Here is a 21,970-nt window from a genome sequence, read left to right as displayed (position 1 = left end):
TGGGACAATGGGTAATGCTGTGCAGCCCCTACACTCAAAAAGGGAAAACGAAGAAGTTCCTCACAAGGTATCAATTGCTGCACCTAGTCGTTGAAACCAGATCCCCTGTTAATGTTAAGCTTCAGCTGCCAACTAGAACAACGATAGTACACATTGAGCGGTTACGGCCATTTAAGGGTTGCCCGGATGTGATTCCAGGTCTGTCACAGGAAGGAAAGAGGAAGAAAGAGAGAGTGAAGAGAGATGTTAAGCACAGAGGAAACCAGGAAGACAGAGTACAACATGAAGAACCGTACGCTTTGCGATCTATAAAGTAGTAGAGTATTTGTAGTTTTTTTCTGGTTATGTATCATTGGGTTTGCATAGATTAATCAGGTATTGTATTCTATATGTGTTCACGAGTAATGTGAGCCTGCTAGGGGCAGCAGTCTTTTGAAGAGGGAAGAAGGGTGATGGTGATCCCTGTCCTCAGGTCACCGAAAAGTGAAGTGTGGCGTCTGAAGTATGTTGAGTGTTTTGGAGGAGAAATCAAACGCAATTCTAGAGAAACAAATGCGTCGGAGTAAATTTTGCGGCAAAGCCTTAATAAGGATGTATTTAACGATGTCAGAGTCCTACAATTTCCTGTTTAAATTTTTTGCTATCGACAAAGCTGGGTCAGGAAAGTCGTGTTTACTGCACCAGTTCCTATAATGTAAATTTAAGGATGACAGTAGTCATACAATCGGTGTTGCGTTTAAATAAAAAATATTGAATGTTGGAGGAAAATCTGTGAAGCTAAAAACATGGGACACGTGCCCAGTGCTGTTACTTTTAGCCAGGGGGAAAGGAACAGACTGTCCAAGGGATGTCGTGGGCCCAAAATTGAGCTTGCAACAGGTCGGGATACATTGCATCTTCTCCACCTACGAGAATTTGGTAATAGTAGCAAGTTGTCTTGTGCGGAGAGTATTTGCAGAAGCGAAACGTGGAGCTCGAGGGGAGCGGAATTTTAATTAATGGAACTAAGTGTAACATAATAAGTTTAACCTCCCACCCGCCAGCGTCAGTTTCAGGAGTCACGCAATTGAACATTAGTCAGCCACAGCTGTACTGGCCAGAAGTCATTTCAGAGTTTCTCCCAAGGCAGAATCTGACCTTGCCAAATCAAACTCTTGAGCCAGGTCTGTTGAGAACCATAAACCGGTTCATTGTAAAGCAAGAGGGGCACATATCAGCCGAACAGCTTGTGCAACATGTCACACAGTATAGGGAAAGGCAACGGCAAATAATGATCGTTTTGAGCATCTCTGTGCCAAGTGTCATCGCAGGCTTATCTTTGTATGTGTGGTTTTCTTTCTGATCAGGCGGAGAGCCAATTCCAAGAGAACCAAGGGTAGTCCAAGTCCCAGTGGATTGAATACTGAGGGCGTGAGATGAGTAGGTAAGGGGCTGGCTGATCGAGCAGTAGTCGTCGAGTAAGGAATTTTTACGTTTTGTTTCATATCAAGGTTTTAAGGGCAACTAGACCACATTAAAGTTTTCTAATAGTAACGAAATATGACATAGGTGCCAACCAAAAGAAGTTGAGAGCTAGTTAAGAGTCAACCCAGCGACCAGGTCTTTTCGAAGACGGGAATAATGTAGTGGCACTACCGTTTAGGATAGGGAAAGTTAGTTTTGTGCGATATTCTGAGCACAAGTTACAGCTATGTGTGGGCCGGATTGCAGTGTTATGCATACCAGCAGTTGCGAAGGCAGGTAGAGGCTACAGGGATGTAGAACAGCCGGAGAGGGTACACACAACATTTTTCATGTCGCAAGTCGAGGGCAGAAGGGGCCACTTGCCAACCTAGTGTGCTATGAGTATGTGACGCGAAGTGGCGCACTTGGCAAAACAGAGGCGCACAGCCGAGCATAAATAGGTGCCATTTTCTAACGAGATTCATTCAAGTGTGGCAACTCTCCTGGATGGCAGGGCATGTCACACCACCAGGCTACACGCAGCATCAGATGGGGCGCCAGCATCCTAGACCATCGCGGGTCGTTGGTTCGACCCTCTGAGGTCAACACAGGGTCTGCAGCCAGCCAGCGGTGGGTCACTCTTCGGGTTGCTACTGCGGGCGGTCGTCTCGGCTCCCGACACATCCCGAGGTGAGGACCGCAGATTCGGATACCATATCGTTGCTGCCTCGATTTCAGCTACGCCAGCGAGTGGGGCGCAGTAGCGGGGCCGTCCTACGGCTCCCGGCGGAGCAGCGCGGAGGCAACAAGGTTGGTGGCAGCTGAGCTGACTGCTTACGCAGCCATCCTGACATCATCGGAATTCAGCTTCCGATCATTTTTGTTCATTGTAAAACCTAACTGTCCTATCACACCTCAATGGAATACTCCTGAAATTACATCTTTAGATTTTGTTCCTTTAAGAGTAACATGTTGAGTTCTAGCTGCAAGAAAGTCCTGAATCCAGTCACAAATGTAGTTCTATACTTGGTAGGCTTGCATCGTTTTACTAAATGGCGCTGCGAACCAGTTTTAAATGCCTTCCTGAAGCCAAGGAAGATGGCAACAACCTCAGCGCCGTTGTCTATTGCGCTGTTCTCTCTTTTATAGAAGAGACTTTCGTTCTGCAAAGATGTCATAATTGTTGAGCATAAAATATGTTCCATAATTCTACAACAGCTTGACGTCAACGATATAGGCCTATAATTATGTGCGTCTCTCCTACGACTCTTCTTGGAAACGGAAATGACCTTTGATCTTTGTTACTCGAGCGAACTACGATATATCACTGCTAGAAGTGGAGCCAATTCTTTCGAATAATCTTTGTAGAAGCGTACAGGCTTCTCTTCTGGTCACGACGCCTTTACACTACTAAATGACTGTACCTATTATTCCCTTCCGCTACTAAGGGGTTGTAGTTACTATTCTGTTCCACGACTGATACCTCAATATCTGATACCTCAATATCTGCCACTTTGACGTTCGTAATTTGACCGGAGGGATCGTAGTACGATTTTCCGCTGTGAAACAACTTCAGCGGACCAAAATCAGTATCTCCACCTTTCCTCCATTATCTTCGGTCTCGGCACCCTTATAGAGACTGAGTGAGTGAACAGATAATTTCGACCCGCTTACTCGTTTTCCTAAAACTGAATATCTTAGGATTTTCGATCAGATCGGTTGCCAGAACGTAGCTTCACAATCATTGAACGCTTCCCTCATTGATCTCTTTACGCTCAATTTTATTTCGATCACCCTGTGTCTGTCTGCTACATTTTGACTTCTCTTGAATCTGTGATGAAGCTACCTTTGCTTACATGGCTGTTTTCTAAAACGACTATCAAACCACTGTGGGCCATCCCATCCCTTGAGACATTTCTAGACACATACTCCTCATAAGGCATGTTCGACGATGCTTTTAACTTTTTCCAATTGTGCTCCGCATCTTGGTTGTCAGCACTAAAATATTTGTTGTTGACTGCTTAGATACTCCGCAATCTGTACCCTGTCATTTTTTTTAAAGTAAAAATATTTTCCTATCTTTCTTAATTTCCTTGTAATATCCGTAGTCATAGTTACTATTGCAGCCTTATGATCACTGATACCCCCCTCTGTATTAACTGATCTATCTGTCTGTAGCTACAAGGTCTAAGAAGTTTCCCTCCCGACCTGGTTCCCTAATTATCTGCTGGAATTAATTTTCGGATGTGACGTTCAGAATAATGCCCATGAATCCCTGTATCTGGCATCATTTTTGAGAGCATTACTCTCCCAATCTACACTCGGAAAGTTGAAGTCAATCCTGTTACAACCGCATGACAGTTATTAACAATATTCTACATCTTCTCTCTGGAGCTCTCTACCACTAAAGCCCCTGACCCAGGCGTTCTATAGAAGCATTCGATTACCAGCTTAACTTCACACAGAATAATTTATATTCGGAATCCATGATAACCTTGCCAGATTTTATCGAATTATTTAGTCCGCCACTGTCATTGGTACTTAATCTATACTGGTGATAAACATTCCAGTCTGAGCTTAGGATTTCGTTTCTATTCACTTCTGGTTTTAACCAACGTTCTGTTCCTAATATTCTGTGTGCATTTTAACGCTCAACAAGCGATACTAATTCTGGGATCTTCCTTTGGATGGTCCTCCAGTTTACTAACACGATATTCGTATTTTCTTTATCCGATCTATGAGGACGAGCATTCTGTGAGAACATTACGCCTGATGTACGATTTCAGAAGGAAATTCGTCTGTGATGCTAAGGGGCTAGTCCGATTTAAAAAAAAAATAATAATGGAGAACACATGTGACGGTCTGAGAAGCCATTGGCTGTTGGTTTTATAATATAATTTTCGTCATGGCTTTCTGTGAATATATAATCAGTGGCTCGTTGGCAGTAATTGTCATAGTTGGACAGTTTACAGCAGGAACTAAGTCTAATAATAAGTCTTATTAAAGTTTTTTAATATAATCTGTATTAAATTCAGCTGCAACCAGTAGGCATAATATGAACAGATTAAAATTTTCTGAGACGGTGCTTAGTATTACGAAGGGTTTATTACGAAGGTCTGTTCCCCACTATAATCTCTTCAATAAAAAAATTATTGGACAAGGTGTTCGGAAAGACTGAAGACCGTTGAACTCTGGAGGTGTAGAAATAGCTCTACGGTGTAGATTAAAGAAAATTTAGCTTGAGTGACAACTACATGAGGTAAGCATGTGCCATTATGTCAGATAACGACCAGATGTTATCTCGAACAATTCAGTGCTGATTTGGCAACTAATGAGAGGCACTGAAGTTACAAGACGATAATGACGCCTTAGATATCAGCTCAGTATCTCGACGATCGTTGCTTGTTAAAGGAGTGTTAATCACGCATAAGAAAAACGATACTTGAGTAGAAACTGATAGCTAGGTACTTCATGAGACGAACCGATAAGCAAAAAGTGACGCAAAAGGAAGAAACGCGCAGTTACCATGAAAAATTGGACTAAGGAATATAGTTCGATAGTTTTCCTGTTATAAAGGGTATGCTACATTCACAATGATATTTCCTCTGGAATTCAGAACGGGGACTGCCACACTTTTTACTCTATCCTACGAATAACTCCGCATTACCAAATACGCCTCACACATAAAAAAGGATATCACATTTTCGCGTCATTCCCATAAATTGTGGAGGAAATGAAGTTCTCGCCTTGAGAATGGAGACCAAAAAATGCTTCGATTGCAATTTCTTAAAACGACGTAGCTTAAACTGATAATCTTACTATGTCTCACCAAAGGTTCTCATTTCACCTCTTTTAGTAACTAATCAACTGAAAGCAATAGCAACAACTATGGAATTCAACGACATAGAAATTTTTTCGCATTCTACACATATCAAAAAAAGTTTTGCATCACCCCGGCTTCCAGAACTTCTGAAGATAGGCGTTAACTGTGGATATTGTATCACATACACAGTCCCTTTGACTGTTCAGAGATGTCACTAAACCGGCCCAAAGATGTAAACTACCATGCATGAGCAGCGCCTGTTAGACGAAGGGGTCCGACAGCCGATCAGTTCCAGTCATTACACCAGGAAGGAGATACACGGCTCGTGTTGTGGGAAGTTCAACCATGCCTAGACGGTCAATACCGCGGTTCGATAGCGTCCGAATTCTTACTTTGTGCCAAGAAGGGCTCTCAACAATGGAAGTGTCTATACGTCTCGGAGTGAACCAAAACGATGTTGTTCGGACGTGGAGGAGATACACAGAGACAGGAACTGTCGGTGATATGCCTCGCTCAGGCCGCCCAAGGGCTACTACTCCAGTGGATGATCGCTACCTACGAATTATGGCACGGAGGAAGCCTGCCAGCAACGCCACCATGTTGAATAACGCTTTTCGTGCAGCCACAGGACGTCGTGTTAAGACTCAAACCGTGCGCAAAAGGCTGCATGATGCGCAGGTTCACTCCCGACGCACATGGCAACGTCCATCTTTGGAACCACGACACCATGCAGCGCGGAACGGATTAGCCCAACAACATGCCAAATGGACCGCTCAGGATTGGCAGCACGTTCTCTTCGCCGATGAGTGTCGCATATGCCTTCAACCAGAAATCGTCGGAGACGTGTTTGGAGGCAACCCGGTCAGGCTGAACACCTTGGACACACTGTCCAGCGAGTGCAGCAAGGTGAAGGTTCCCTGCCGTTTTGCTGTGGTATTATGTGTGGACAACGTATCCCGCTGGTGGTCGTTGAAGGCGCAGTAACGGCTGTACGATACATGATTTCCATCCTACGGACGATAGTGCAACCATATCGACAGCATATTGGCGAGACATTCGTCTTCAAGGAAGACAGTTCGCGCCCCCATCGTGCACATCTTGTGAATGACTTCCTTCAGGATAGAGACACCGCTCGACTAGAGTGGCCACTATGTTCTCCAGACATGAACTCTACCGAACATGCCTGGGATGGATTGACAAGGGCTGTTTATGGATGACATGACCCAACAACCACTCTGAGGGATCTATGCCAAATCGCCGTTGAGGAGTCGGACAATCTGGACCAACTGTACCTTGATGAACTTGTGGATAGTATGCCACGACGAATACAGGCATGCGTCAATGCAAGAGGACGTCTTACTGGGAATTGCAGATGCGGGTGTGTACAGCAGTCTGGACCACCATCTCTGAAGGTCTCGCTGTATGGCGGTACCACATGCAATGTGTGGTTTTCATGAGAAATAAAAAGGGTGGAAATGATATTTGTGTTGATCTCTATTCCAATTTTCTGTACAGTTTCTAGAACTCTCGGAACCGAAGTGATGCAAAACTTTTTTCATGTGTGTAGAGTAATATGTTTTGATTATTCACTTCTTTGCTATTCATTGCACTGTCTGTCGACCACCAGATTCGGTTCTGCACCACTGTCTTCGACTTCCGGAAGACTGTGCTGGTTCGCATCTTTATACGTAAAAAAAAAACAATCTAGCTTGGTGAATATATGAGTTAAAGAAGACATTAAATATAAATTTTGTTATTTGTCCATCGCCGCTAAATTAAATAAGTTCTGGGAACGATTTACCTTTACTTGCCAACGTATCTCGCTAAATCGGTTAGTCTTAATTCAATAATACAATGGCCTTTTCCATTGTACCAATAACTTCGATCTTCCTCACTTAGTGTGTATATCTTCTTCAAACGTGGAAACGCCATAATTTTGCTGATATTTCAGCTTTTATATCTTCCAGTCCGTCTCGAACCTGACATCAATTTGTTCTATAAACATTATTTCACTGCTGTTTGGCCAGATACTCAATGGTCCGGATTCATTACCTTACAAATTTCCAATGATAAAAGTATGGTACTTACGACAGTGACTAAAGACTGATGCTAAAACTGGAGAACGAACTATTATAATGTTGAAAGAAGAGGGGTGATAAAAATAAGGAAGGAAGATATCGTTTTAACAAGGGCATAATAGACGGTCCACAAGACTGAAAAGGGCAAGGATAGAACGGGAAAAAAGGCGTTACCTCGTCGATGTAGCAATCACAACTACCACACCAAATGACGTGCAGAGCAAAGATAATGGTGTAACTCAAATTTTTAAGTTTCTCGTTCCGAATGGAGCCCTGGTATTTTAGAGGGTAGCCCTGTTTGAACGTTAGGTGTCGTTTGCTATTTTTTCAATTAAAATAAATATTAATATTAAATGTAATGAAATAGTTTTACTCCCTGCACTCTTATTCTTCATAAATCCTTTTTCGCGTCCACAAAGTCGTCCGCAGTAGCCTCAGCACCAGGTGAAAGAGCCCTTTGAAGCCGGAACGTTTGTCTTTCTATTGGACCCAAAATACAATTGTCTGTAAGTCGTTTCCAATATATCTTCTATTATCACATGCAGAATAGTTGGAAAACATTAGTTTCGAAAACAATGGTGGCATGTTGAAGAAAATGTCGTTTATTTCAAACTCGAGACAAATGAGTTCAGCGAAAATACGCTTTTTAAGATATCGCAAAACGGCTGCGTATACTGACAGAGAATTCAACTTTGAATGCTGGCATCAAATTCCGATCAAAAACGTACGTCCCGGTCTAGAGTTATATTTCCCACGAGATCGAAATACGATTTCGTGAAAAATGCTCTTAATTTTTGGGTTTCATTATTTGTTGGTAATGCCAGTTACGAAAACGTAGAAAGCGAAACAGCAAATCGGTCATAAATGCGACATCCCACTTCCTGTAATCTAATGTTCGTAGCAAATCACCTTCTTTAAAAAATTTCAAGTCACAACAACAGCATTCCTAAATTACTCCTTCACGCCGGTACACGCATGTGCTTCCAACAAACGCAAGTCTGTCTGTCTCTCTCTCTCTCTCTCTATCTCTCTCTCTCTCTCTCTCTCTCTCTCTTACGTGAAATAACTGCTTTACAACGACCAGCTTTGGAATCCAGTGAGTCATCTTCATACACATACTCAGGAAAAGTGTTTACTGTGGCCAATATCACAGACAAAACCGCCACTTCTCATACCGCATCAACCTTTCAGATTGATAATAAACTCGGAACAAATGACACACATATGAAAGAGTAAAGTGCTTCCATCAGTACAAACTGTACACTCCCCCCCTCCTTCCCCCCCCCCCTGGCGGAAACGTAGGAATATATTCTGCCATGCAAAAGGTCATAAAAGTTCAGAATTACATCCTGCGATATATTTGCCTGAGTATCTTTCGCCTTTTTTTACCAATTCGGGAATGCTTATTACAGGCCCTGGAGATGGAGTGTCTTTCCGCTGTATCATGTCAGCTGTAGAGAGACTGGTGATATTGCCAGCCAGGGCAGTTGTACGCAATGAAGAGCACGTTACCTCGCAGCAGCCGAATCTAGACGCGCATTGTCCTGCTGAAAAAGCACATCCAAGATGTGACAATAGCACAGCGATAACAGCATGTGCAGTGTAGTTGGTACAGGTTACTTTACCCTGCAGAAACGCCATGTGTGATCACGAGTTTTAACTGTAGGTACTGGACGCAAGATGCCTGGAATGGGACCCATATGTCGTAGGCGAATGCACTGTGGAACATGCAACTCACTAGTCTACGTCATACAAGTGCAGGCCCGTCACCCGCATACAAACAAAACCTACTACCGTCACTGAAGACATCAATGCGCTGTTCCACTCTCCAGGCAACTCTTTCACAACACCAGAATAGTCGTGGTTTCAGTGTTAGCTTGGTTAGAAACACAAGTTGTCTTCGTCATGCTGCAAGTAGTTGGTTCCCAGTGGTCCATAATGTCACAGCTCGTGCAACCGTTGCTTGCATTTCGTCCTTGGGTGATGTTCGGACGGCCAACGCTGCTCTCATAGTGTGTCGATCTTAACGCGTGTCTAACAAAATTTGGGATGTGTTAGATGAAAGGCTTTAGGAAAGGTAAAGGCACCAGAGGGGCAATTCTGACGTTAACTTTGGTAATGGAAGCAAGACTAAATATAAATCAACACACGTACATAGGATTTGTCGACCTGGAAAAAACATTCGACAATGTAAAATGGTGCAGAATGCTTGAAATTCTGAGAAAAATAGGAATACATCATAGGGAGAGTCGGTTAATATACAGTATATACAAGAAGCAAGAGGGAACTATAAGAGTGGACGACAAAGTACGAAGTTCTCAGACTTAAAAGGGTGTAAGACAGGGATGTAATCAGCCATCTGTCGCCACTGATGAATCACTGCATCGAATAAGCAGTGATGGAAATAAAAGAAATGTTCAGGATTGGATCAAAATTCAAGTTGAAAGTATATCAATGATACGATTCGCTGATGACATTGCTGTACTGAGTGAAATTAAATAAAAATTACATGATCTCCTGAACTGAATGAAAAGTCCAGTGACTGCAGAATACTGTTTGACGGTAAATCGAAGAAAGAGGAAAGTAATGAAGAGTAGCAAATATAAGAGCAGTGAGAAACTCAACATCATGCATGATGATCATGAGGTAGATAAAGCTAAGGTATTCTGCTACCGAGACAGCAAAATAGTCAATGACGGATGGAGCATGGAGGGCATCAGAACCAGACAAGCACTGGCAAAGCCGCGCGGGATTAGCCGAGCGGTCTTAGGAGCTGCAGTCGTGGACTGTGCGGGTGGTCCCGGCGGCGGTTCGAGTCCTCCCTCGGGCATGGGTGTGTGTGTTTGTCCTTAGGATAATATACGTTAAATAGTGGGTAAGCTTAGGGACTGATGAGCTTAGCAGTTAAGTCCCATACGATTTCACACACATTTGAAGCACTGGCAAAGAGGGCATTCCGGACCAAGAGAAGTCTAATAGTATCAAACATAGGTCTTAATTTGCGGAAGAAGTTTCTGAGATTGTAAGTTTGGACGACAACAGCCTATGGTAGCGAAATATGGACTGTGATAAAACCGGAACATAAGAGAATCGAAGCATTTGAGATGTTGTGCTACAGAGGACTATTGAAAATTAGGTGATCTGATAATGTAAGGAACAAGAAAATTCGAAGCATTTGAGATGTTGTGCTACAGAGGACTATTGAAAATTAGGTGGTCTGATAATGTAAGGAATAAGAGGATTCTGCGCAGAAATAAAGAGGAAAGGAACATGTGGAAAACACAGAGAGACAGGGTTCTCCGCCGTAGCTGAGTGGGCAGCGCTCCGCCGCATCATGGCGGGGGACCCAGGTTCAATTTCCGGCTGTGTGTCTCTGTGTTCTTCATCATTTCATTCTCATCGACTTGCAAGTAGCCGAAGACTTGCACCAGACGATCAGGTCTACCATCCGGAAGGACCTCGCCACACGACATTTCCTTTCACATACAGACAAAGGGACGGAATGACAGGATATCTGTTAATACATCAGGGAATGACCTCCATGGCACAAGAGGGAGCTGCAGAGGGAAAAAAGTTGTAGATGAAGGCAAAGATTGGAATACATCTAGCAAAACATTGAGGACGTAGGCTGCAAGTGCTACACTGAGATGAAGACGTTGGCACAGAAGAAGAATTCGTGGCGGGCCTCATCAAACCAGTCAGACTGGTGACAAAGAAAAAAAAAAATACTACGTAACGTCCAGAGACTGGCCTACAGCTGTGGGATGTTTCACGGACCATTGGTGAAAGCAGCTATGCACCACCGATACACTGTGCCCATCATGTGGAGCAGTCCGTTGATACATACATCCAGCTTCCTGCACGCCCAGAATGCGACACCGTTCAAGTGGCTGAAGTTGTTCAGCAACAGCACGTAGTCGTCGTTGGGGCGTGGTTGTACTCTAGAATGTATATTGCAACCAGCACAGTTACTGCCTGCAGAGTCAAAACAGAGGGTGCACAGGTAGGCCTGCTGAGCGCTAACTGCTCGCCGACGACTCTGCCCAGTGAAACTTTGACACTACAACCCCTCAGTGCGCCCACGTTATACCCTGGTGCCACTGTGCTACAGGCCTTGAGGGTCTTGCATTCTCTTTTTCAGGTTGCGAAGGCCACTCTTTGAGCATGTTAAATTCTATTTTCATGATTCAAACATTTTGTTATTCTAACGTTGTCTGCAACACGATCACTTGAATTACCAAAATTATCCAAATGTGTGTGAAATCTGATGGGACTTAACTGCTAAGGTCATCAGTCACTAAGCTTACACACTACTTAACATAAATTATCCTAAGAACAAACACACACACCCACGCCCGAGGGAGGACTCGTACCTCTGCTGGGATCAGCAGCACAGTCCTTGACTGCAGCGTCTGAGACCGCTCGGCTAATCCCGCGCGGCAAATTACCTTTTCCTCCATTGGTATGTATACGTACATATTATACTCACAATACCTTATTTATCATCACCAATCTCAGTTGCAAATACGGTCCGAAGAAACATCTAATGAGGGCAATTGGTTGTTCAAATTATCTTAATTTCGATTTCTAGATATTCAAGCGAGCCTATTATTAATTCCCTTCTGTAATATTTGTTCTTAAAAATAAATAAAACCTTTTACATTCTGAAAGCTGTAAAATACACTAAATACATTAAAATATACTAGTCGTATATTTACGAACTTGTAACTACAATGTGGTATACATGATAAATCAGTTTAAGACTCCAAAGTGTGTACAAGTTGTGAACTTCTGTACCTTCAGCACGTGTGTCAAAGCTGCAAGATATACACAAAACTGTATAAAAAAGGGTTTGAATATGCGTCTGTTTTTTGGTTGCGCTGAGATGATTCCTTTTCCACTGAAGATGAACACAAGTGTAAATTCAGCGGAATATCAGTACAACTAGCAGTTAGGAGACGTAAACAACACGCATGACATATGTTCGCCACTGAAGGATGTACTAATAGTGTTGCGACAAGAAGAGTGTTTTGTGTGCGACGCATATGGTTATTGTGGTTATTAGTAGAGTGTACTTTACAATAACTTCCCACTAACGAAGATCAACATTTTATTCCTTATTTGTTTGTTGCTGAAATTATTGCAAAACACACGTAATAAATTCTGATACGTTAGAACAAGACTGGTAAGTAGTATTATGGAGAACAGTTCCAACAAATTTTGGGGTTATAATTTACTGGTGGATACCTCCCGATGCGTCTATATCCGTACACGTTTTTGTTTGTTAAAGTGGAGGAACTTCTGTGGTTCATTAAATGGTTTATCGTTGACAGACTTGAAACGACGAATTACCGAATTATATTCTTACATCATGGAGATGATCACTTGATGAGAGAAAACTGGAAAACATCCGTAGAACAAAGTTTTATTAAAATCGCTGTCGTGAGTAGTGATATGTGGATTTCCCCAGTCTGATGCATCGCTGTTGCTGGCAGCACAAAACGTCAAGAGTGTCCTTGGCAGAAAGTGTGCACATACTGTGAAACATTGCCCCTGCAATTTTTATATGTGAATAGATTAGATTTCAGAAATGCCATCGCCATCTGTTATCAGAGACTGAAAGTGTCCCCACCCAAGATGATACGACGTAGATCGGTGAGACTATATAAAGCTGAATCGGAGAAACACCAGGCATCAGTCCAGTCTGCTTTCTACCGACTCGACGAGCACCACAGTAACCATGAAATGTGAGTATGACGGGCGCTACTGTTAAAGTCTGCCTGCTGGAATTTTCAAAGGAAAAACTGAACTAAAATGCTTTATGAAATTTCATTCGTTAAATATGATATAAAGTTTTATTTTACGCTTATACCAAGCATGTGTTACCAATGACCACATGATGGATGGTGGACAGTTGTTGGTACCACAGTCAAGTCTGCTTCCAGAAAAATGCCTGTATGTAACGTTTACTACAGAGGTAGCTTGAATCAAATTTCAATTAAGCGGCCAGCTGTAACTTAAATTCTAAGTATCAGATCTCATGATGTAATACAAAATTTTCGAACGTTTTGATCACATAACTTCGAAATCAAGATGATTTAAATATATCATAAGTCAGTTTTTAGATATTACTTCCGAACCGATAATGTTACTTTATACGGAAATTGGGGGTAATAGAAAGTGTTGTATGATCAAAATACCAGTAAAAATGTGGGGAAGAGGGCAAATATTACATTCCAACTGATGTTACAGGGCTGTAGTAGGATTTATTCGAGTTTAGTTTAAGAATGAACAATGTACACGATTCTGGATCACAATACTGACGTTTTTGCATGTTAGACACATAGCTAAGAGGTAAGTAAGTTACAGGTTTGTGACTCGTAGCCTAGAGCAAACTTCCAAATAATTGGCACACTCAGGCAGCTTATTATTCAATACCATTGCCTGTCGTTTCAAACTATTTCTCATTTGCGCTTGCACATTTGGCATGGTCCAAGTAGACACATTTTCGCGCAATATACGATCGACAACCAATTCTCGGGCCCATTTTTTCCGTGGCAGCAAGACCACACACTGTCTTGACGCAATTACATATCATCAAAAGTCATGAATATATCCTATGCCTGTCAGCAAGTATTATGAGAAAGTAGTCATGCACTCACACTACGACTTCTCTGCCCCACAGTGTTGGCAGGCCTTCTGGCGCTGAGCGTGTTGGCAGCAGTGGCCACAGCGACCACGCCCACATGCCCCGAAGATGACGGCGCCACGCCCGTCTTCTATCCAGACGACACGGACACACACGGCTTCTGGGAGTGCAGCAACGGCAAAGCTGTCCACTTGGAGTGCCCTGCTGGACTCGTGTGGAACTCCAATATCAACGCCTGTGACTGGCCGCCATCGAGGAAGTAGATGAAACCTTACCCCTGTATCCATAGAAAGTATGTCTGACTCATTCCCCGCCTCAGCACAAGAGTTGAGCTTGTGGTTCTCAACCAGTTGTCAGTTCCTTAAAAATGTTTTGCAATGACGTACGGTACTGTTGGCTTATGTTATTGAACATTAATTTATTTTAAATAAACTGTTGCAGAAATTAAAAAAAAGTCACTGATTATTTCACAGTTACACTCCTCATCACTTCCTTGGTCAATGTATGAAACAGATTACATTACTATGCCTCTAGAAGTATAACAGTCCTGCACAAATTTTAGCCATAAGCGTCGGTGAATCATAAAATCGACAATGTACTGCGGAATCGAACTCATATCAGTTATTTCTTTCAATGTACATTTCCTTGTGTATGTAGAACACACTTTTCTTACAGATAACATGTTGCGTCACACTAAATATTAAACAGAATACTTTTCTACACGAAACTTTACATCACTCAAGGAAGCTCAACGACGGCATGAAAGCCTGACCTACCAGAAATTTTCGAAATAGCGATCTCTTCAAAGCTGTATGACTGCAGATTCCTGGTATTGGTTTTTATTGCAGAGATTTGAGTTGTAACAGGAGAAATCTTCTGACAAATCAAGAGAACGTTTTGTAAACAACAGAAAAGAAGAAACATTGTTTTAATACACCAGTACAACAAACACACAATCCATTTAAAACCCAAGGGTACTTTTGTATGATTTATTCAAAGCCATAACAAGAACACAGCTCAAGGTAATGAACGGCAATTCTTATAAAGTAGCTAATGTGTAACGTAATGCATTCAAACGTGTAAACGTTCACAGTAGAAATTCGCTCATTTTTTGTTCTTTCTCAAATACTGTTTAGAAACTAAACTAAACTCCGTACGAACAGGCCTTGGAAGGCTCAACGGTACTGACCGGCCACCGTGTCATCTTCAGCCCACAGATATCACTGGATGTGGATATGGAGGAGCATGTAGTCAGCACGCCGCTCTCCCGGCCGTATGTCAGTTTACGAGACCGGAGCCGCTACTTCCCAAACAGATAGTTCCTGGCTGAGTGCACCCCGCTTGCCAACAGCGCTCGGCAGACCGGAGGGTCACCCATCCAAGTACTAGCCCAGCCCGACAGCGCTTAACTTCGGTGATCTGACGGGGACAGGTGTTACCACTGCGGCAAGGCCGCTGGCAAATACTGTTTAAGACGTTCAAAATTTGTTTAAAGTTTCACAAAACTGTTAGCGTTAATCCCAATATACACTACTGGCCATTAAAATTGCTACACCACGGAGAGGACGTATTACAGACGCGAAATTTAACCGACAGGAAGAAGATACTGCGATATGCAAATGATCAGCTTTTCAGAGCATTCACACGCGGAAAGTTTCCAACCGATTTCTCGTACACAAACAGCAGGTGACCGGCGTTGCCTGATGAAACGATGTTGTGATGCCTCGTGTAAGTAGGAGAAATGTGTACCACCACGTTTCCGACTTTGATAAACGTCGGGTTGTGGCCTATCGCGACATTGGTGCTCCCGTTGGTCGAGATCCAATGACTGTTAGCAGAATATGGAATCGGTGGGTTAAGGAGGGTAATACGGAACGGCGTGCTGGATCCTAATGGCTTCGTATGACTATGAGTCGAGAACAGGCATCTTATCCGCATGGCTGTAACGGATCGTGCAGGCACGTCTCGATCCCTGAGTCAACAGATGGGAACGTTTGCAAGACAACAACCATATGCACGAACAGTTCGACGACGTTTGCAGCAGCATGGACTATCAGCTCGGAGACCATGGCTGCGGTTACCCTTGACTCTGCATCACACACTGGAGCGCCTGCGATGGTGTACGACGAACCTGGGTGCACGAATGGCAAAACGTCATTTTTTCGGATGAATCCAGGTTTTGTTTACAGCATCATGCTGGTCGCATCCGTGTTTGGCGACATCGCGGTGAACGCACATTGGAAGCGCGTATTCGTCATCGCAATACTGAGTATCAACCCGGCGAGATGGTATGGGGTGCCATTGGTTACACGTCTCGATCACCTCTTGTTCGCATTGACGGCACTTCGAACAGTGGACGTTACATTTCAGATGTGTCACGACCCGTGCCTCTACCCTTCATTCGATCCCTGCGAAAACCTACATTACAGCAGGGATACTGATTTCTCAGGATCTATGCACCCAAATTGCGTGAAAATGTAATGACATGTCAGTTCTAGTATAATATATTTGTCCAATAAATACCCGTTTATCATCTGCATTTCTTCTTGGCGTAGCGGTTTTAGTGGGCAGTAGTATATTATCATTTATAGTGGACGATCAAATATTCCCGTTTGAGGGTGTTGCTGCAGCGTTTATGCACTGTAGTGCGACTCCGATGTGGGTATATAAGCACCAACATGTAGGCAGGGTCTGGCATTTGTATCTTTCCAAGGTACACGTGGTAAATTTGGAAACGTGAGCTATGGTGACGTTACTGCCGTATGCTTCGAAACAGGACCAGTGAGATCTTACTCTTTTCTTGGCTTACGAAGAGCAAACATTGTCAGACATCCATCGGAAATTGGTAAATGTGTATGGAGCAGCATGGCTGTCGAAGACCACCGTTGTGGAATGGTGAGCCAAGTTCTGTGCTGGTCGCGATTCAACCCTACACCAAAAATATCGTAACGCTGAAGGTAAACCCACTCAAGTAGGAGATATTGGAGGACCCATCCAATAGTTCTGATCTCTACCTTTGCGAATATCGTGCCTTCGGCTCCTTAAAAAAAGGCCTTGAAGGGGCGATGATTATTGTCGGAATAGGGTATGCACTATGCAGCTGACAATTAAGGACTTCTTCCTGCAGCAGGACATAATTTTTTTATGAAAAGGGTGTCTTCAAGATGATGTTTCGATGCGATGATTGCTTAGTGGTCGCAAAGATTTTACGTGATTGGCGTACCGATTCTGGACTGTAAGACCGTTTGACAGTGATGAACTCGAACACATGGTGTATGAGACTATCAGTCTTCAGTAAGTCACACTGGCGGATGTAGCAATGATGCCACCAGAGTTCACTTATATACTTTTTTTTTTTTACTATCAAGATATAGAACTGAACTCTGTCCGTGAATGTACGTCTATAGGTTCCATATTCACCAAGTAGTTAAAGGATTTTATTGATATTCTGCTTCCCGATACCGTTTCCAACATCTCATTGTAGCTGGTTGCATTTAGATGGCTGTGCCGAAGATCTATGAGCAAGAGGTAGCTGTTACCCACGTTTGTAATGGATGGTGGTCGATTTTCCGCTACTCCTCATTAAGTACGTTCCATTGTTTGAGATTCTATAAATAAATAAAATATGTCTGTGACAATGTTCACGTTGCCTTTGATACCAGCATCGTTGCTCAACTGTGTCGCAGTTCTTCGAAAAAGCATCCTGCCCCTCGAAAGATCACAATTTAATCCCTTTCAGACTCGTTCGTTTGGCAATAGGGAGGTCGTGTGCCTGTCTGTTGCGTGGTTGCCTGCCAGCTCCACACGTTTGCACAACACTCAGGCCTTCTGGCTGTGGGCAGTTCCTATTAAAGGGCAGACAGGGATGGTGCTCTGGTAGCTGTGCCATTATGCTATCTGTTTGCGAACGACATTGAAACCATTTTCAGTACATCTACTATTTCCAATGCGGAATAAGGCGACAGCGATCAAAATCTAAGTCGTCATTCCAGGTCTACTAATTTTCTTTCCCGGCAGTGCATATGCAGTATCAGATACATTTCAAAAAGAAACCAACTACATTTATGTTAGAAACTGAATCAATTCTGAAAATATTCGTGTAGGAAATGTACATTATAGAAGTTTTGCGTTCCCTGTTACGTAAATCGTTTCAGATTTTGACATCCCTGCCAGAAACAAGACCAGAACTCTTATTACGATTAACTTACTTCGGTGCTAGTAAAAGAGTTTTGAAGAGTGACACTGCGCTGAATTCGTCTCCTTCAGAGACACCATACTAGCGGCACTAATTAATACTACTACATAGGAAAAAGCAAGATCGATACCGGGGAATTTGAAACTTCCTGGCAGATTAAAACTGTGTGCCGGGCCGAGGCACGAACTCGGAACCTTTGCCTTTCGCGGGCCAGTGCTCAGTTGGTAGAGCACTTGCCCACGAAATGCGAAGGTCTCGAGTTCGAGTCTCGGTCCGGCACACAATTTTAATCTGCCAGAAAGTTCCATATCAGCGCACACTCCTCTGCGGAGTGAATATTTTTCATTCTGGAAACCCGGGGATTTATTTGATAAGACAAATAACTGTACTGTTCTCATATATTTTCTGCTCCAATACATAATTCACATTTATTGCTCTGGGACAAAGATGAATGAGAGCACTATAGGGGTAGTGAGTAAGATCCTTGACTCTGTGTTTAGTTTTATCTGTGGCTGACTTGCTAGTAAGTCAGTTGTGCACAGCTGAGTCATTCTTATTTGAGAAATAATAGAGTGCAGTTGAGTTTTTTAAAGAATGTTTTCTGTGAATCTGGGAGAAGGTATCTGGAATACTTTATTACGAAGATAAAAAGTGACATGTAATATTTTATTGTTCAAGTTATGGATAGAAAGGATTTGTAGGATTTTGAAGGTATGGTTGTAGTTTCTTTGTAGCGAGAGAATTTTGTAATTGACAGAGCCTTCTTGAATTTGTGCAGTCTTTTTGTCAGTAATCAGATACTGACTCACACGAAAGGTTTCCTTTAAAGCTAAACTCACCTCCATGATTCAAGGTAAAGTTCTAAAATTTTGTCGTGTGTGCATTGCACCTTACTCAACATAAAGCAACAGAGTGTTTCTGACAAAAAGAATTTACAGTAGATTATTTATCTTCAGCTGCTGCATCTATTCGTATTTGCTTTCGAGAAAATCAGTCCTCTCGACACAAAAACAACAAGCTGAGGAAGAGGTAAGTCACTTTCATTTCAGGACAGCTCTCAATTGCGTTCTCGCTCAAACAGTGTGTCGTCAGGATTGTCAGGTGTCGTGCTAGGTAGTATATTAATTTTCTATGAGCAGAGCTAGCAATTTCAAACTGTTATTTTCTTCCGGGTAGACCGGTAATTTATTTGTGTGGATATTCTTAGTCGAACTTTGCATCTCATATCACATATGGTTAGTAATATGCTTCGGTACTGTATTTTAGTACTTTAGTTTCCACTGATCACACAATTAGTTTCTTTTGGCATTTAATAAAATTCATTACCTTTCTTTCAAATTTTGCATTTCAGTAAGTATTAAGTTTTATTTCACGACACTGTTCACGTGCGCAACACCAAGCCAACCAACAGTTAGTTTTTCTCAGCAAAGGATTACATTATTTTCCAAATCATTGTATTCAGTTTCCTATTAGACAGACAATATCACGTATATAGCTTACATAACAGTTTTCCAAGTTATTCTGGTTTCACAGCTACTTACGTACATATGATTATTTTGAGGTTAGTTATTTTGTTCGCAGCGAAATTATACAAGTTCTTGTAACAAAAGCGATGCTTTTATTGTGCCAACAATGGAAGCACTTGCTCCCTTCATATACACGGTTTCCATTTTCTTTTCTTGTTTATTTTTTTTTATAATGATAAGTGCATTTCAGTGAAAGAAACTGTACGCCATTTATTATATAGAAAAGGGAAAATTTTGAACGGCTGCCATATAGTGGCTATAGCTCACGCTAATGTATTTCCAGCGTTACAGATAATTCTATACTGTGCGGTATTTTAGAAATTTTCAGTATTAAAGTATTTTGTGGTGTATAGTAAGTGATTGCTGAGGGATGTCTTTGTAAGTGTGTTCTGTCACACCTATACTAATTCAAAGTAGCTTCTTACTTTTTTAATCAGCCTTTCTTGAAAATTTCTGTCGTACCAACCCCCTAACTAGTGTAGACATAATCTAAAACTACCATACGTGAAATGCTGTCATAGCTACTACTGATATGCAATATAGTGTACGGGCAGTGACGCATGAGTCGTGTGAGGAAGGCGAGGTACAACACTGTTACAAGGAGTAACTGAAACTGTTTGGAGTCATTTAGCAGTTCCAGGCTGTTTACATTTTCTGAATGCACTGTCATACTTGTAAATGTGCGTGAAAAAATCGACATGGGAAGTACTTCTTGCTGGTAACTACAACTAGCTACTGCCCCAGATGCAACATGCAGGACATTCCGTTATGATGACGACGAACGAATCGTCGCCAATGTGAATGGCTGGTGGCCAATGCTAAATAGAAAGATACATATCTCTTCTTTGCATATACAGCAGGTTAGTCAGTGAAGGCGATAAGGAGCTGTCTGCGTTGTCTGGGTCTACAACGGCTAAAATAATTAGAAGCCGTTGGTAAAAAATAATACATTGTATTAGCTGGTGGTACAGGAGTCTTCATAGTCAGGAAGAATATAATTACAAGCAGCTATAGAGGCATCACATAGGCCATATTTAACTAAGCGCCTTGTTAGAGGTTGCCTCCTGTCAGCTATACTACTTTTCTACTTGACGTCCCGAGCAAGAGACGCCGAGCGCACGCTAGAGACTTGTTGAAAGACGCGGAACGTCGCTAGTTTCGCTAGTATCGACTCGCGGGTCCAGCGATACTGGTACGGACCGCCGTCGATAACTCTAACCCCTAACAAGTGTGGTATGGAACGTTGATAACACACATTGAATATGATCACCGTTTTATCGTGGACCTTGATTCCTAGTAGGTGATGAAGAACGGAGTGGTCTGATTAAAAAGTGTGTAAGTTACGGATGAAGTCTTTCGCTTCTCTCTTCAATAGATACACTGAAGAAATTATAACGAAAATAAAATAAAGGCTCATGATTGGCATTACAGTTCAAAGTGAAAGGATAACAACGATAAAATTCACTAATGACATTGCTGTCCTCAGTGAAACTGAGGACGCATTACACGATGTGTTGAATATAAGGAACAGTGTAATGTCTACAGGATATGAATTGAAGTAAATGGAGAAAGACCAAATTAATGAGAAATAGCGGAAATGAGAACAACGAGAATTGATGATCACGAAGTAGACGAATTCTGCTACCTAGGCAGCAAAATAACTAATGACGTACATGGGAAGGACGTAAAATGCAAAATAGCACTGACAAAAAGGGCATTTATGGCGAAGAGAAGAATACTAGCATCAGAAATAGGCCTTAATGCTAGGAAGAGAATATACATTTGGAGCACAGTATTGTAGGTAGAGGAACGTAGGCAATGGAAAAAGCGGAACAGTGGAGAACTGAAGCATTTGAAATGTAGTGCTACAGAAAATACAGTAACTTAGGTGGACTGCTAACGTAAGGAATTAGAAGGTTCTCCAGAGAATCGGGCAAAAAAGTATTAAATAGAAAACACTGACAAGAAAAAGGGACAGGATGGTAGGACTTTTGTTAAGAAATCAGGAAATAACTTCCATTGTAGTAGGGGAGCTATAGAGTGCAAAAAATTCAAGGGGAAAGGATATCAATGATACGATTCGCTGATGACATTGCTGTCCTGAGTGAAATTAAATAAAAGTTTCATGATCTGCTGAACTGAATGAAAAGTCCAGTGACTGCAGAATATTGATTGGCGGTAAATCGAAGAAAGAGGAAAGCAATGAAGAGTAGGAAATGTGAGAGTAGTGAGAAACTTAACATCAGGCATGATGAT

At 42.3% G+C, this 21,970-nt stretch overlaps 1 protein-coding gene and 1 pseudogene across 1 annotated transcript; one reads left to right on the top strand and one right to left on the bottom strand.

Moving 5' to 3' along the window:
- The first annotated feature begins 13,052 nt into the window (after nt 1–13,052).
- On the top strand, nt 13,053–14,441 carry LOC124607361 (peritrophin-1-like). The gene is made up of 2 exons (XM_047139668.1): nt 13,053–13,091; nt 14,030–14,441. Exons 1-2 carry the CDS (start codon nt 13,085–13,087, stop codon nt 14,254–14,256), a joined length of 234 nt encoding a protein of 77 aa, XP_046995624.1. The 5' UTR covers nt 13,053–13,084; the 3' UTR covers nt 14,257–14,441.
- Nucleotides 14,442–15,335: 894 nt separating this feature from the next.
- Nucleotides 15,336–15,453, bottom strand: LOC124608155 (annotated as a pseudogene).
- Nucleotides 15,454–21,970: the final 6,517 nt, after the last annotated feature.

Source organism: Schistocerca americana, chromosome 3, assembly GCF_021461395.2.
Source record: "Schistocerca americana isolate TAMUIC-IGC-003095 chromosome 3, iqSchAmer2.1, whole genome shotgun sequence".
NCBI classification, from domain to species: domain Eukaryota; kingdom Metazoa; phylum Arthropoda; class Insecta; order Orthoptera; family Acrididae; genus Schistocerca; species Schistocerca americana.
This window is presented reverse-complemented; position numbering and strand designations above follow the sequence as displayed.